The 16291-nt window shown below is 40.0% G+C and overlaps 1 protein-coding gene across 1 annotated transcript; it reads left to right on the top strand.

The window, feature by feature from the left end:
- The first annotated feature begins 8086 nt into the window (after nt 1–8086).
- Nucleotides 8087–10839, top strand: LOC144433558 (pancreas transcription factor 1 subunit alpha-like). Its single transcript, XM_078121878.1, has 2 exons — nt 8087–8649; nt 9819–10839. The coding sequence occupies exons 1-2, from the start codon at nt 8226–8228 to the stop codon at nt 10001–10003; spliced, it is 609 nt and encodes a 202-aa protein (XP_077978004.1). The 5' UTR covers nt 8087–8225; the 3' UTR covers nt 10004–10839.
- The last annotated feature ends 5452 nt before the right edge of the window (nt 10840–16291 follow it).

Raw genomic sequence — 16291 nt, forward strand, 5'->3', positions numbered from 1 at the left:
TTCCCCTAACTCTTTCACGGAAGTCCGGTACAGGACAACACAAAAGAAGCAAACAGATTCCTGGCGTAGTTTGTGGTTTGTTGAAATACCACAGATGATTGTACAACTGTTTGGGGGATGACAACGCTTCTCATTGCTTCTGTGCAGCATCACAAAAGACACACAGCGTTGTTGCGGCATCGCAGAGACACTTGATTACATCAATTGGTGTACAGCACTTAGCCTTAATTAATCATTGTAAAATAAGGACTCTTCTCTAACCAGCACATAAATGGGGGGTTTTGCTGAAGCACTTGTATGCGAACAGCACTCAAGAGCAAACGCTAAGTATTCGATGTATTAAACGGGTGTGCATTATACGCTGGTTTGTTACTTTGGTCCATAATGTGTAAGGATAAAATGTAGAGATGACTTATACTGGAAAACACTACATCATCTGAATGGTATGTGACACTAATATTGTCTAATTAGGGATTACATCAGGGTGAGAGCAAATCATTTTCTAGACCCGTCCGCCGATAGGACCAACTATATGCACTACCCATAAGTCTAATTATCACGAAACAATATAGTTATACATTGCATGCATTTTTTTCTCTCGCAAGATACACAAATATTGACGACGCAATGCATCTTTACATTTTGTGACCGTTTATTTTCTTGTATGACTGTTCTCTTACAAATTTGAATTCTAAATCCGATTCTACAGAATAAGACCCGCCCAGTCGTTACACCACAATCAATAACTCCAGGGTTCCAAAAACTCGACTCGGGTTTTACCCTATTTTGCTCTACCTATCTGAAGCGTTCTTTCAAGTTGAGTTCTTTACAATTCTGACCCAGAACGTACAAATAAAGTAGAGAATTTATGAAAATGAAGACGCAAATCGTATGAATCAACAGGTCGTCGTAGGGTGTGTTCGCGTATAGTAGTGGCCAATATCCTTGATGCTGGAAGTATCTAATGGAAAAAAAGTGCATACGACTGAACAAAAACTCCACCAGAGTCTCAAATCCTTGATCACTACATGGCAATTTATTTACTTATACAACCACGGACAAGGAAGCACATGGCAGTATGCATGACGTGCCATTTTGTAGAACAGAACAGAAGTGAAGTGTTGATTGGCTCTCCAAACAATGCATGTATTATGATTTTCTCACATAATTTGTTTACCTCACTTCTATAGTAGGGTAGAGTAGGTCATTGGCAACAAGTCCCATTTCAATATCGATAGATATAGTCATATACACACTGAAATGTCACCAGACTATTACACTCGAAAACGTGTTTCACATCCGGGCAATTACCGCGCCTACAGACGTTAACAGGATACGGGTTGTTCGCTTTTCATTTCATGGCATGGTAGATGGATTCGCACAGAAGAGTTAACAGTGGTCTGAAATGTACAAACTCATAAATAGTATATTATTCATCTGCCAGATTTACAAACCGTCAGTACAATGTGTATATCATCTTGTCCAAAACAAACTTAATGTAGTTTATGGATGACCTATATTTTAAGCCAAGATTATGTATCACTCAGTTTAAAAACAAGTATAGTAGTTTCAACGTTTACACCCGAACCAAGCTTTTAATTGGGTATCTAAGTTGAGTTCATCGTGTAAATGAAGACGAGCTAAAGGTGTGAAGCTTCAGTGACAGTGTGTACCGACACAATTTATCAAAACACATTGATGCCACGGTTGCGTTCATACATTCGGTATGCTGCGAAAGTTTATGTCTGAATATCGAATATCTGGGGGGGGGGGGGTTTTGGTCAAAAGTATTTTATAAGACATACGGAAAATGAGTTTATAGTAAAGTATACTGTTTGAATTATGAATATGTTTTGGCCATATAACTTGTAAATGTACGTGATTCTGGTTTGAACTGTTCAGGGTGTGTAGTTTGATAACAATACACTCCTGAGCAATGCATTACACCTGAATCCGTCACAGTGATTGAAGTGTGACAGTGTGGCACTCCTGTGGTGTCCGACTAGACAATCTTTTTTTGTACTCTCCTTCTCCATATTGACAAAGATCAGTGTAATTCGAGATTGAAATGTGCGAATATTAGTAATAAAGTTGATAGCAAGAACTCCCATGTCAAAATAAGGATTGAATAGCATTGGTGATAGAATATTTATGCATAGTGCAAGTTTGACTAGTTTCCAGTGGTGTTCCAGCGTATATCACTGTTTACACTACAACATAAACAACAAACAAACAAACAAACAAACAAACAAGTATGTAATTGTATCCAGAGAATAACGAATGTAAAAAATATCGCACACAATCAATAACAATGAACGTCGAAGTCGTCAGTTCAAAGACTATCTGTCCGCTTTCCAACAAATTTACATTGCATGATGACATTTTTAAATGTAAGGTTTGATAACTTGAGGTTTGCTTAACTTTTAAAAGTTGAAGTAAAGTTTGTTAAAACTTTCTCTGTGTTACCACATGAATTGCTCATGCTACAGCAGTGTATACGGGACTGGGAGAATTTGGAGAACCCAGTGGGGGGACCCATATATTTGAATTGTGCAATTTTAAAATGTTACAGCAATACGAAATCTTTCTCACGGACCCTTGGGTGTCAGATCATGTACCATAATCGGAACTAGCAATTGAAGATCGGGTGCTTGAGATCGGGCGATTATCTACGACTTTTGATCCCCGCCATAGCTCCCCCTCAGGCGGCAACAATTAAGTGTTATAGGCTGCTACTCGTGTGAAACAACGGGGAATCGTTGCTGAATTGACAGGTCAAGTCGGTCAGCGCTGTGTGCCACTTAGTCAAAATTTGCTAGCCTACTTACAGTGTTGAATCACAAAGCAAAATTTCACACGCATTTTTTGTGTCTCGGAAACATAAACCCTATTAAAATATGAGTTCTGATGAAGATGCTTGTTTTGACTACAGTAGGGCGTATACCATAGAACTTGCGTGTAGCGTCTATAGTATACAGAGCTTTCGCATACAGGTTAATTAAAATAGAACAGGGTTGAAAAAAGGAGAAAAGTCAGTAAGTGTATTGGTAGAACAAGTAAGTGAGATTGGGTTACGTTCTCTGCAACATAGCTGAAAGCTGGACTAATCGTTTATTGAAAATGCCAGCACCGAGGTTCTTTTTTTTTTCATTACTCGTAAGTTACTAATCAAACTGTCACCGATCCTAGAACGCTAGAGCCTGGAAAAGACGAACTGTTGTAGATTCATTGTTGAGATCATGTGAGAGTTCGATTATGTGTTGGGGGTGTTCTACTCGCAAGATTAACCAACCCTCAGATCACTAGATTTAGTGGTCTGAGACCAACCTTATAGTATTGTTACTGTTCCGAATCTCAGTCACGTATCGCTATGGTATACACTTTATGGCACGTGCATGGCTTATGTTTGAGGTTTGGTTAGTTTTCTCTGCTCACAAACTCGGCCATTGATTTCTCTCGCTAAAGTTTGTGTGTTTTGCCAGAAGTCACCATTGCTGTGTACTATCGATTTTGAAACAGTGAGCTCCAAAATCCCCTATTGTTACACACGTGGGACTGTACAACGACAGCCGAGTTGCCAGAACTTCGATTGTCTAGCTCTTCCATTGTTGACAATCAATTGTTCAAAACGTAAATAGCCTTCTCTTGGGGATTTCTATCTAGGGGTCTAACATTTCAACGAAAAAATGAACCCTGGAGCTCAGTCAAGTTCAAATCCATTCAAGTCAGATTGACATTCCATATTGCTGCATAGGTCTAAAAGATTACAATAACAATCATATCAAACTTCAGCAAGTTTGCATCTAAGGCAATGTGATATTTTGTTTTCATGTAGAAACGAAGTGCATATACACGATATACGTGGCATCATTCGATAGCCCTCGTCTTCTGATTCATTGCTACTGACTTTTTAAAAAAACTAAAGTTTCACACTTCGATTTGTATATCTTGGTAGCTCTTCGAACAGTCATTCAAACAACATTTGTGTTTAGCGGGCATACACATCAGACTATCATGCACTGCCACACTTTGGCAGCATGTAAATTCATGGGTAAAGATTAAAAATAAAAAGATGATCTGCACGATTATGAATTACGAGGGAGGGAAGATAGAAATGCAAGGCGTGTGGCTAAACCACGGCGTCTCTCACGTTACACGTGGACATTAATAGAGAGGTTTAGATACACGTTCGAATGCGTACGCCTACGGGAGCATGATAGTGCAGGCGTACAAGTAATGACGCGTACACAATTGTGTTTAGTTATGCGTTCTGAACACAAACGTGAAAAACAGTGGAAAGTGAACGCGCGCGTTGACATCTTCTTTCCAGACACGTCTTTGTTTTCTAAATTTGTCAGTAGTTTTGCCATTTTTTCTGCAACTACCCAAACTAAAAACCAAACAATTAGTTTAACGTTACGCTTCCGAACTTTGATATAAAAAATACGCCTATTAATCGAAGAAAACGACAAAAACTCAACACGTATTTACAGATACGTGTAGACCGCCATTTTGACGTAGCGTCGTTTGATACAGAACGCCTGAGTTGCTTCGAATCACGTGACTATGACGCTACACGTATAGAACACACTGTACATACGCGCATCTAAACCTCTCTAATATTGATACCGAGCCATTCCGCGACACGCGTTCTACAACAACACGGTGTAACCCCTATTTGCACACGAAAGGCAAAGAGACGGCTGGATTGACTAAACTCAGTCGATAGTACGAAGCCCAATAAAGTGATTACACGTCCACTATTGAAGATGGGAAAATTGAACGAAAGGACCAGCCGACCAATTTGTACCGATCGAATAACGGGCCCCAGTTAAAACAGACAGAATGAAGACTTCGATCTGAGGCATTTTGCAGTGGGGCAAGTTAGGTCAAACGTGCGACACCAGGTGACGGGGTCCCACCTATCATAGCATTTATAAGCAACCTCTGGGTCAATATCATCAATATTGTCTATAACAGTATGCTAACTAAAGGGCTTACAATATAGAGCTACGAAACATGTTCACGTGACAGGGAGATGACAACGACGATAATGTATTTATTATAAGAAAGGTTGGGGTTTTTTTTGTCTCTGGATGTTTCTATGCTACAATTAAGAGTATTGCTGATCAGTATGTGTAAATATTTAGCATGATGAATGACAACACTTGCTTAGCCATTTATCGGAAAAATATATATAATTGGTAACATGGAGAGAGAGCTTTGAACAAAGATGGGAAACATTGCACAGTTGACTCGTTTTTTTGCTTGTATACCAGGTCTGGTATTTCAAAAGTTGAAATGATTAAATAGCTCGTTTGTAGGACTAACGATACTAAACAGATCTAGAGTGCAGACCCCCTCCTCTTGCCACCCGGACTGTGCGCTACAAACCAATTGGGGAGTTAGTACCATAACACGGATATTGCATCAATTATACATGGAGACATGACGTTAAACGACCGACCAATCAATTCATTTTACAGCGCTAGTGTTGTTTGCCATTCACTGCAGTGTTTAATAACCATGCATTATCATCATTCTAACCTCAATAACCGATGTGTTTTACTCTCTGCACTCTCAGGCTCTAAAGGTACCAACCCTGCTCCGAGGATGTAGTCATGGACAAACAGGCAAATGAGACATTGGTAGAGTTTCAACTGGCGACACAATCCATATGACAAACCTTTTTTTAAGGGAGGGGAGGGAGGGGGTAAACTTTAAACGACAGCCTACCAAGTCGCTAATTCTTAACCACCTAAAAGTTCTCTATCTCTGGATGGAAACATAGAACGCGATGCCTTAAGGCCTGGTGAGTAAATGGTCTGAACCGTAGTATCGATTGGAACTTTACTACACTATACGGTACCACAACACATGACGTATACCCACGCCTAGATCTAGCATGGATCCAAAACTGACTGCAAAGATAAGAAGAGAAAAAGGACAAGAAAATAGAAAGAACGTGTGGAAAGAAGTGTTGTACTGAAATTGAAGGAGAAATGGTCGAATTCTAGTACATTCTGACGTAAACATCAATATGTAACCGTATTTTCAGGGACAAATTGTAGAAAGTTTGCCCAATACAATATTAAAATGTAGGAAATGGAACATTATTTGTTATAGGGATAAGTGTATGTTTTAATCAATAAAGCGTGGGGAAATCTACCATCAACCCCACTTGTCACGAGCTTTCTACCTCATGGTAGGTTCTCAGGCCTTACTCAGCTATCTGACAAATAAATTTGATAATAAATTGATATATATATCGCAAAATATTAACAGAGTGACTGTACATAAACCGTTCTCGTCAAGTTGGGGGTAACACAACGCGTACTTGTTAAAGGCCACCCAACCCCATAGCTGTGGTTGACGTTCCACCACCATAGCAACCGGTGTTGCGTTCGGCCCCTGTCGGTAGCAGCAACGCTACTGTCAGGACGACTCTTGAGAGTCTGTATAGATGTACCTGCTAACAAACAAACTACACCACACTACGTGTATACACTGATACACTGAACGCATGATGGATGTGACGAGATGACCATGATAAAGACAACCTGTACCCCTGTCGGGGCTTTTTAACACCGTTGCAATATCACTATATGTACAAACCCGTATACATATATTTTTTTATACTCAATTTAATACACTACCTCGTGGGGGCATCACTGAATAACAAGGTTGTCACTAAGACGTGTCTTCCTCTTCATAATAACTTCGATGATACGGATGACATTGTACAGGTTACCTTATGTATGTTTACATTTGGGACAGACCTTTGGCATTGTATGGCCTCCAAGCATAACCTTGAGTTAACGGTTAGTTTATACCGATTTACAGTGGGACTTATATGTATCGTAGCAAATGCTGGAAACATACATGTGTATGTGTGTGTATAATATACATATGAAAAAAAATGTATGCAATATTTTCAGGGAGAACTCATCTGTTTCGGAACCTGCTGACAGTCAGCTACGACGTGGCGAACAATTAGTATCGATCTCGTGTTTTCCGAAGATTTGCTTATTCCTTTTATTTTCAGTGATTTGCCCACCGCTGTTAATTGACGGGGGCATCCATGTCGTTGGAATCACCCAACGCTATGGGCACGTGTTTGGGAAGGCCAATAATCGTTAATGTTGTTGTATTTCGCGTGACCGAGCGTACGCAGACATTTCAACTTTTCACCGTGGGTAATATCAAATTTCAAGTACCAAAGCTATGCCCAAGTTCTCCAATACATAGTAAGAGCTTAATTGAAATACGAACCTGGCCAACTAAGTAATGTGAGGCGTGATTTGTCGACTTAAACTTATCGCCTGTGTATTTTTTGTATTAGTCTTGAATTAGTCCTTTAAAATTAGTCCTCATGGACACGGGTTCAGCTGTTTCCATAGACATTTGACAGTAAACTCGTGCGTATAGTTAGATTAGAAGTCTCGATCAGCTATAACCATTCATTTATACATGGTAAGCGCACAGTTATGATAGGAACGCTGTCGTGGGGTCGAAGGAAATATATATATATATATATATATATATATATATATATATCTGATAATGAGTTCTCACATCTCACACCGCTGAAGAAAACTTCAAATTAGTTTTAACGTGTACAGTTGTCAAGGTTTCAGTGACGCTTTAGGATATTTTCTGTGGATGTCGTTTGTCGACTACCGTCTCAATGTTGTATGTTACTGGCAGGTTTATTGGACAAGTGCATGTTTTCTTGAAATGTTCAAGTAACAGGTTGGGTGCAAAGATACAGTAGTGTTGAAAATTTGCAGAATGGACCTATTATAGCATGTCGGAAGGCGCATTGAATATGTTGCATGTGTAGAACAATTACGGTGAGCATGAGACAATAAACCCGATTAAAACAAGGTACTGTATCGGTTCAAATCGTTTGAGGCGGTATAGGGCTTGGTGCGCAGACTCAGTGCGCGCTTGAGTAATTTTGTGGACGGAGCGTCACCTGATTGGTCACTCGTCCAGCTGATTGACATGCATTCGCCTCTCCGTGTTGTTCAGAGAGATATAACGTCAGACGCGTGACGGTACACTCACCAGAAGCGAAGCAGCAGTCTTGCCGTCAACATCTTACCAAAAAAAAGGTGTGTGTCGCCTAGACATCGTATCGCATCCAAAAAGTTCGCTTTGAAACAAGTTGAAAATAACGTGCGTGTATAGTGCCGTTCGTGCAGTACCCATCACTTGTCACCATGGACATAACCACACTGGAAAACATCCCATTGGACAGTCACCATCATTTTGTCTTCCCGGATTTCAACGATAACACATATGGAGTGTTGGGAACACAATTCGAAAACCGACATCCAGACCAAGAAAATATGAAAAGACGCAGGAGAAAGAAATGCAACGTGCAAGCCGTGCACCAGAGAACAGCCGCCAATCTGAGGGAAAGAAAACGCATGCAGTCAATTAATGATGCCTTTGAGGGACTTAGAACACATATTCCTACTTTGCCTTACGAAAAAAGACTTTCCAAAGTTGATACACTCAGGTTAGCCATAGGCTACATAGGTTTTCTGTCAGAACTCGTATCCACCAATGGCAATAACAATAACGACCCACTTCAGTCCACCTGCCAGGAGCAGCCAAAGAAAATCATCATTTGTCACAGAGGTAAAGTTCCGACGTCTTCTTTTATTTAAAAAAAGAATCTTTCAATTTTTCTTTCTTAATACTGTAAAGTTTTTTTTTTTTAAATCATGCCTAGTGCGTGTGTTCGTTGAGAGACGCGTGCCTGTGAAGAGCTGTGTAAATTTGTTCCTTGTTGTGTTTAAGAACATTAGACAGAACAAATAGCAAGGCGTCGTCGTCAGACTTGAGTTTGCCATAGGAGAAAAAAAGAGAAAAAAGACAAGTACTTGAGAACTGTAGATATTCATGAGGAGTTTGACGTGAATAACACGTCGTAAACGTAATTGAATTCTTTAGCACCAATTACCTTAGAAGGGGAGGGGGGCTTGATAAGTGATCGTCCACACACCGACTCTTATCGTACCAGTCACCTGTCTACGGGCTCCTAACACCCCCCTCACCGGTTTCCTCGTCAACTGTAAGCAGAGGATTCCGCTGTTCTGGTGTTGGTTTGCAAATATCCCCACACAAAATGATCGCTACATTTATGACTGTTGGCAAATCATGATCGTTGTCTCGTTAGCGAATGCACATGCATTACCTTATGCCAATCTTGATCGTGTTTTCACTTCGGTTGGAAAGCAAACGAAATACACCTTAGCGGTACAGGCTAGTCTACAAGACTACTGTACATGATGTCTCAAAGTAAACCGTGTTTGCAATCAGAATAATTACACTAAAATTACCGCTAAACAAGGCGTGAGTGAGAGGTGTGAACGCATTAGACACTGTACAACAATTAAATCGTCCAATGACATCACCTACTGTTACGCACATTGCGTCATCCACACTTGTTTTCCAGAGTCATGTTTTACAAAAAAAAACCCACATCTTTAATTTCATGTACAATTTACAACGTACTGCAACTTTTCAATTGCATCATTTATGAAGTATAGGGAATACGTATTAAAATCTGGGGAAAGACGACACATTTTGTTGTTTGAATTACGTGGCCTGTCCTACCATATGGATGACATACCAACTCTATTACGTATATCCGTTTACCATTATAATTTGGGAAATCAATATAAACGAACGACCTTTCGTTATAAAGGTAAAAAAAATCAAATGCTGTGTTTTGAATTGTTTACACGTATTAAAACGTCACGTGAACATAAATTCATTTTTTTGTTACTTTTTTTATTCATTAGGCTCACCGTCCCCAACGGACATGGAATATGGTCTTCCGCCGTTGGCTGGTCATTCGTTATCTTGGACAGATGACAAACACAAGTCGAACGGCCCAAACAATACAATGACGGCGAAGGTGTGGACACCAGAGGATCCAAGAAAAAGCAAACTTCAACAGTGCCCGCCGGAGACGCTTGTCATGTAGAAAATATTGATAGCAACAGTAGCACACTTCGAATACGAAGAAAGGACTTCGTTCACTTTGTGATCACCTGTTTCGCCTGACTGACTAACAATGTGGTGAAAGTCAATGCACCTGTCTAAGACCATCAACACTTAGAGACTAGCATATATAGACAGACAGACAGTCAGTCAGTCAGAAACTATTAACAGAACCGAACAAAAAAGACGATAAATTGCCACTGTCCTGCCGAATTTTACGTTTGAAATGAAAAATGATAGAGCCAGATAATTTTCTGTGACAAAGTCCAGAAAATAAATATGGCGACATTTGTCGAGACAGCGACATCGATTAGTAGTGTTGACAATCTTCTAGTAAAAGTACTATAGTAGCCGCTTGCAACTTGACGACGTTAGTGTTCACTGGCTGATCTACTTATAATACTCTCGATGGAAATATATCTTTTAAAGATTCCACATGACACAAATCATCTCTGACGAACATACTGAGTAATTGGTGCAACCCTGGTTCTCTTCACACCGACTGATTTGCTTCCTACAACATCTCTTCTTCTTCTTTCAGTCAGATACATTTTCTCAAAGAAAAGTATCACTGATTTGAGTCCAACTCATTTTTCAAAAAAGAGAAAGAGAGAACCAAGATTGTCTACCAGTTGCTGGCTTACCTTCACCATATATGAATAGCAGCTGGGGGTCGGCTTACTTCAGTGACAATATCTATTTGATTGGCAAAGGAACACACGAACGACCTTCATGCAAACATGCTGTGTAGAGTTGTAAAGCTAGCCCAAGTATAGATCGATTTGTATATCTTATACTTGTCAACACTTCTTATCTTAAAGAGCAAAAATACTAATATAATATTAAATTGTATTAAAACCCTAATGCTTGCCTTGTGAAGCCAGTGTGTATTTACTTACGAACATGCTTATCTTTGAATTGAGCAGAAATAACGAGTAGAGGGGACTCGTGGGAAGGGGCTCTTATGACGATGAATGGAAAAATGCGAGAGTCTCCATTTGAGTTGACGACATTCTTATTTACACATGAAGCGAATCGATAAAACTGTCCAAACACTGATGGAAATAGCGCTGTGTCTTACACAATGTGAATATTGATTGTCTGCATAAGTAAGAAGTATACCCTTGACTCGCAACACAACGTACTGAGTGGCTCTACGCTTGTTCCTATTTTTTAAAGTACACATACGAACGTCTGCAAGGGGTTTGGCACGATTTAGTCATGCGAAAAAACACAGTCGCATCCCATTAATAGAGAAAGTAAAGTAAAGAACGTGTCAGACCAACGGTGAAAAAAGTTAAGATTGGGGTTTGTTTTGCCATTGTTTGGGTTGTGCTAACACACACGACACCAATCCTTTTTGCTTCTTACAGTGTTTTTTTTTTTAACTGTGACGAGTGTGATACACTATAACACTCCCCGCCTCTATCCACATCATCACAAACGTCGTACAAATAAGATTATTATTAATAGCAAACTATGCAATAATATGGAAATATGACTCTTTTTATTTTTTAGATAATCATAAACACACACATACTGTAAACAAACTGAAATTGAATTCCAGGGCGTGGAATATGAATATGAATAAATAATTCAATATCATTAAAATTGTATTGACATCAAATAAAAGATTTCAATGTTTCCCCAGCCTTCAAACAGGTGTTCCTCGTTCAACATATTCCCGTCCATTTTGATTTTACCCGAGTATTATTTCCCTATTGCCGTGTATTGAACGAGATTTGTGAGCCCTGTCAGATGAAGTGATAAAGCACATTTTTACAGCATATATCAGTCAGTTAGGGGAACGGCCATATTCTGCTAATTCTATCCTTGTGATTGTTAACTGTACAGATATTGATAAAGACTAGTCGTACAGACAATGGGCATGATAAACAAGTGCGCGTGTCAGTTTTTTCAGAACGGACAACCTCTGTTTAAACATTTGATTACGTCGGGCTTTGTTATCGAGGACATAGTTACGGGACAATATCTAGATCCCATCTCTTACGCTTCTTTTTAGGAAGTTTTATTCTTTAATTCTCTTCATAATAGCTGATGGGAGGATTCCTTTTTTCTTTTTCCTCTGTTATTTTTTTCGCTGCACGTTCCTCGCTGCATCTTATCATCGCTCGTTCTTTCCACGTCAGACTGGGTACTAGGCTGATTACACGACCAGGCAAACACGTGCGCTTTTTTTTGCATTAGGTTGGTGACTGCTAGACAGCTTTACAGGGTATTTGGACCTGACATCCAATTTAGCACCGATCAAGGGGTCTGTATTCAGTATTTTTGTCAGCTAACGAGCGTCTAATTGCAGAAAAATTGAACGCAATAATAATGCCCCTCCAAATGACCACTTACAACGGGTCTTCCCATATTTCTCACCACAGCGGGGAGATGTGACCACAATGCAACAGTCGACGACAGAGGCGTGTTGAACCGATGGTGAGTGTGCATGCATCCGTGTTGACTGGCGTTTTTGACAACCACCAGACGCAGGGCAAAGCAAGCCACAAGTACTAAACAGTTCAATAAAATATCCCACATGTTTGGCATCATGCAGAGAGAGGGTTATTCAATGGCAAAATGCATGTAGAGTGTAGGAAGAGAGAAAAAAAACTTCTTCACATGAGAACAGAAAAGATTACGTTAATCAATGCAAACGAGTCTTCCACTTATCTGGTCTCTTCTTGCCAACAACCTGTTCGTTGACTTTCTATTGAATAGCCGCACGGTGGAAGGTGTTTTGGTTTAAAGCGTGTAAACACCGTACATTCTTATTCCAAAGTTTCTTTACAATGGCAAACAATACGATGTGTACTTGCTGAAAAGTGCTCTTTAAGCGTTCCCGTGAGTCTCTATTCAGTATGGCGACAAGTTTTCGCTCGCGTGAATCACTCACTTATAGAGAAAGCCTGATAGGCCAAACTCGATAACTTCAAAGCGTGCGGGGGTTTTGTACAAAAAAAGTGAATGCCAAAGTACAGTACAGCAAGGATGACGTGGTTTTTCTCTTTAAGACCACTCTGAATAAAGCAATTGACACCAAGACATGGGTAGCAGGTGAAAAAGTTTATTTTTGGGTTCGCGTCAAATTTATCCTCATAACATCTACCCCAATATTTGCATTTGAAAAAATGTCTAATTGGGCGTCCGTCTGTACGTTTTGAGGCTGGAAAAAGAGGGTGGTGTATATGATAAAGTGTATTCACGGTGTAGACCTGCACCTGGAGTTGTTCTCAGATTGCTTGGGCCTGGTGCGCGGCAGCTGCAGAGAGTAAGCAGAAAGCCATAATACATTGTCGAAGAGACGTGCCTTCTGGAAAGGTAGTCTTTAATGTCCCATTTCCCATTGTGCTAGTACAATGTGTGTACACTGGAGAATGACGTGGCGGGATAAAAACACACTTTTCAATTATCTAGTTATAATGTAGGCTCTGATGCAAACAAACAATCAATTGGTCCGCTTTGTTTCGCTCTTCAAAGCAACGTGGAGAGAAGCGGCAGCAAATGGGAAGCCAGTCCAAACTTCGAGTTGGAGCAAGGATGAAGAAACTTCCACCCACCTTCAGTGTTAAAAAAAATGAAGTTGTGAACAAGAACTATTGTATTTCAACATTTCAACGTTTAATCTCTATATCTATCATATTTCATCAAAGGATAAAAATAAATACAGATAAAGGTGCAAAAACAATTCTGATATTGCAAAAAAATAAGACAAATAATATTGTTGAGAAACAGGTTGAACACAGCAGACTTGTTAATACCAAATTAGACAACTTCCGCATACAAACGAGCAACAAAGAGAGAACGATCTTTTTTCTTTGTCTTGCAATTATTGGGCCGAGGTTTAGCAGATGTTCCGATCGAAAATGTCAACATGAATAGCTAATAACCTATTGGTGAAAGAAATAAAACGAGAGAGTCCAAACAACATGGGGGAAGATCAAACTTTGCCAATCACACGTGGAGTATTTGACCGACGCAAACAAGCTAATGTTGGCTGTATTAATTAGCTGAAGGAATTGTCTTGACAGTAAAGCACGTGTTGCTGCATAGTACGTGAGAAAGGTTGCAATTACGTTCGATCATGAGACAAAGATATCAACCAGTACGGTAGAAATAAGGGAGAATGAGTCGACCCAGTGCTCGGACCCAGGGCCAAACCAGCCGGCGGCATACGTTGGCATTATTATCATATCTAGTAAAAAATCTCGACTGTTGATAATGTCCTTTTGACTTTCAGTGTATTTAAAGTTAGGGTTATGATACCAGCGGCACACCTGCTAGACGAAACCACTACTAACAGGTGCCGTAAAACAATTAACAGTAGTCAATCGAATGCGGCATTTTGAAACGGCTGCATGCAAAATATGATTTAAAGCGTTGAATAACCCTGAAACGTCTCGATTCGGACTTGAAAACAATCCCTGAGTGGTTACCGGCGGGCCCAGCAAGAAAAAACAACTTTTTCAGAAGCGCGACTTTACGCGCGCAAAACTTTCAAAACTTTTCAAAACTTTTTTCTAAAGTGAACAAGTGCGTGTTGTTTTGCGCATGCGCCAATTTTAATAGCCGTTATCACGTAAGCAGTGAACCATAACAAAAGTTTCAGTGGAAAGACAGCGTTGGAGCGAGATTTGAACTTTCGCGGTGCGATAAAAATCAAACAGACGCTTTAGGATTACGCGCCAGCACCTATTTGAGACCATCATGTATGTGTTAGCAGTCAAATGACCGTGTTATTTCTAACAGAAAGCACACAGTGTCAATGCTGGAAACCACGGAGGCTATGAATAATAATGGCATTTGTATGCGGGGAGCAGGACGGTGAAAGAAGTCTGTCGCACTGAACCCATCTCTCTCCTCTGCCGGAGGGCTAATTTTCTGCTGCTTCAGGGTAAACCAATACCTGTATTATGGTTTGTCTAGATAATTTTGAAACCGATGCCATACAGTTCGTATAACATTTGATTTTTTGTTCTAATTTGAGAAGCAGACGCCCACTGCGTGTGTTGCAACACAGGAGTTTTTGGTACCCTTCGGAAACGACCTCGCATGCTTACGGTGAACACGGAAGATACACCATTTGTAAGTTTTTGGACTCTGACTTCCCAGTTTACATTGAATTTCTGTGAAATAAAATAAGGGTCGTGTTTTAAAGAGTGTTTGTGTTGTCATCTAAAAGTTTGTTAGAATATTACGACTTTAAAATATGTCGGTGTTTTTTTTTCATACTGTTACCAATCACAACATTTCGATCAGTCAAGCGTAGGACTCTGGTTACCATTTTGTATCGATAACAGAGTGGGTACCACATTTTACAGCAGTTAAACTACAGTCAATCACCACATGTGATTATGTACAAAGGTATAGGGGGGACGAAGTCACAGTGAATTCACGTTTTCCCCTCGAGTTAGTATGTTGTCTTTAGTCTGCTGCTCCACACAAAGAGGTCGGTAGAGGCGAGTATCGCTAGTTATGGGTAATTATTTGGCCAGCTTTTGTCTGACGTAGCGACCATAGGTATTAAGATATACTTTGAACAACGGGGGGAAAGCCAATCGAGCTGTAATCTATTCAAAGGCCTAATTCGTACACAACATGACACGACCGGTGGTTCGCTGGCTTCACAACCGTAAAGTGAGAGTTGCACACGCCGTTAATAATCTGTCCCCGGTAAATAGAGACCGTGTATGCGGTATTCTATCTCGACAGCGGATTAACCCAACATTGATTAGATCGACAACCGTGAGATTTTTTTAGCCTGGTAGATGAAATCACAGCAGAGTGGGTCATTACAACTAAGCATTTAATTCAATGATATCAAAATACAAACATGATGCCGTTACAATAACACCGAAAATAGTCAGTTTATTGAAAGTAAGCAGGACGAATTCTAAAACATCCCAAAGTAGATGACAATGAGTCTTGACATCAACATCGGCTAAAATAAAATCAATTTCGAAGGAAACTCCGAACACGGGAAGTTGTGTCGCCTTCCTTTCCTTTGTTAGTTTAATTATATACCTCTTTTGTCCGTCTGAGTGCATTTTAAGGTAAAAAAAAAAACCTCCGAGTCTTCGCTTCCATCGATTTATGCAATCGTCTTGAAAGTAAATACCGGAGTTACTCCATTTAGCATATGACCTTTTTTTTCTAGCAATAAGTGCTCTTATGACGAGTGTTGCTGTACACCGGCTATCCTATATACGCAAACATCCAGTTCTGCAATCCCAACAATGTTGTCATAGTAACACCGTAATTG

This window comes from Glandiceps talaboti, chromosome 4, assembly GCF_964340395.1.
Source record: "Glandiceps talaboti chromosome 4, keGlaTala1.1, whole genome shotgun sequence".
In the NCBI taxonomy this organism is placed as follows: domain Eukaryota; kingdom Metazoa; phylum Hemichordata; class Enteropneusta; family Spengelidae; genus Glandiceps; species Glandiceps talaboti.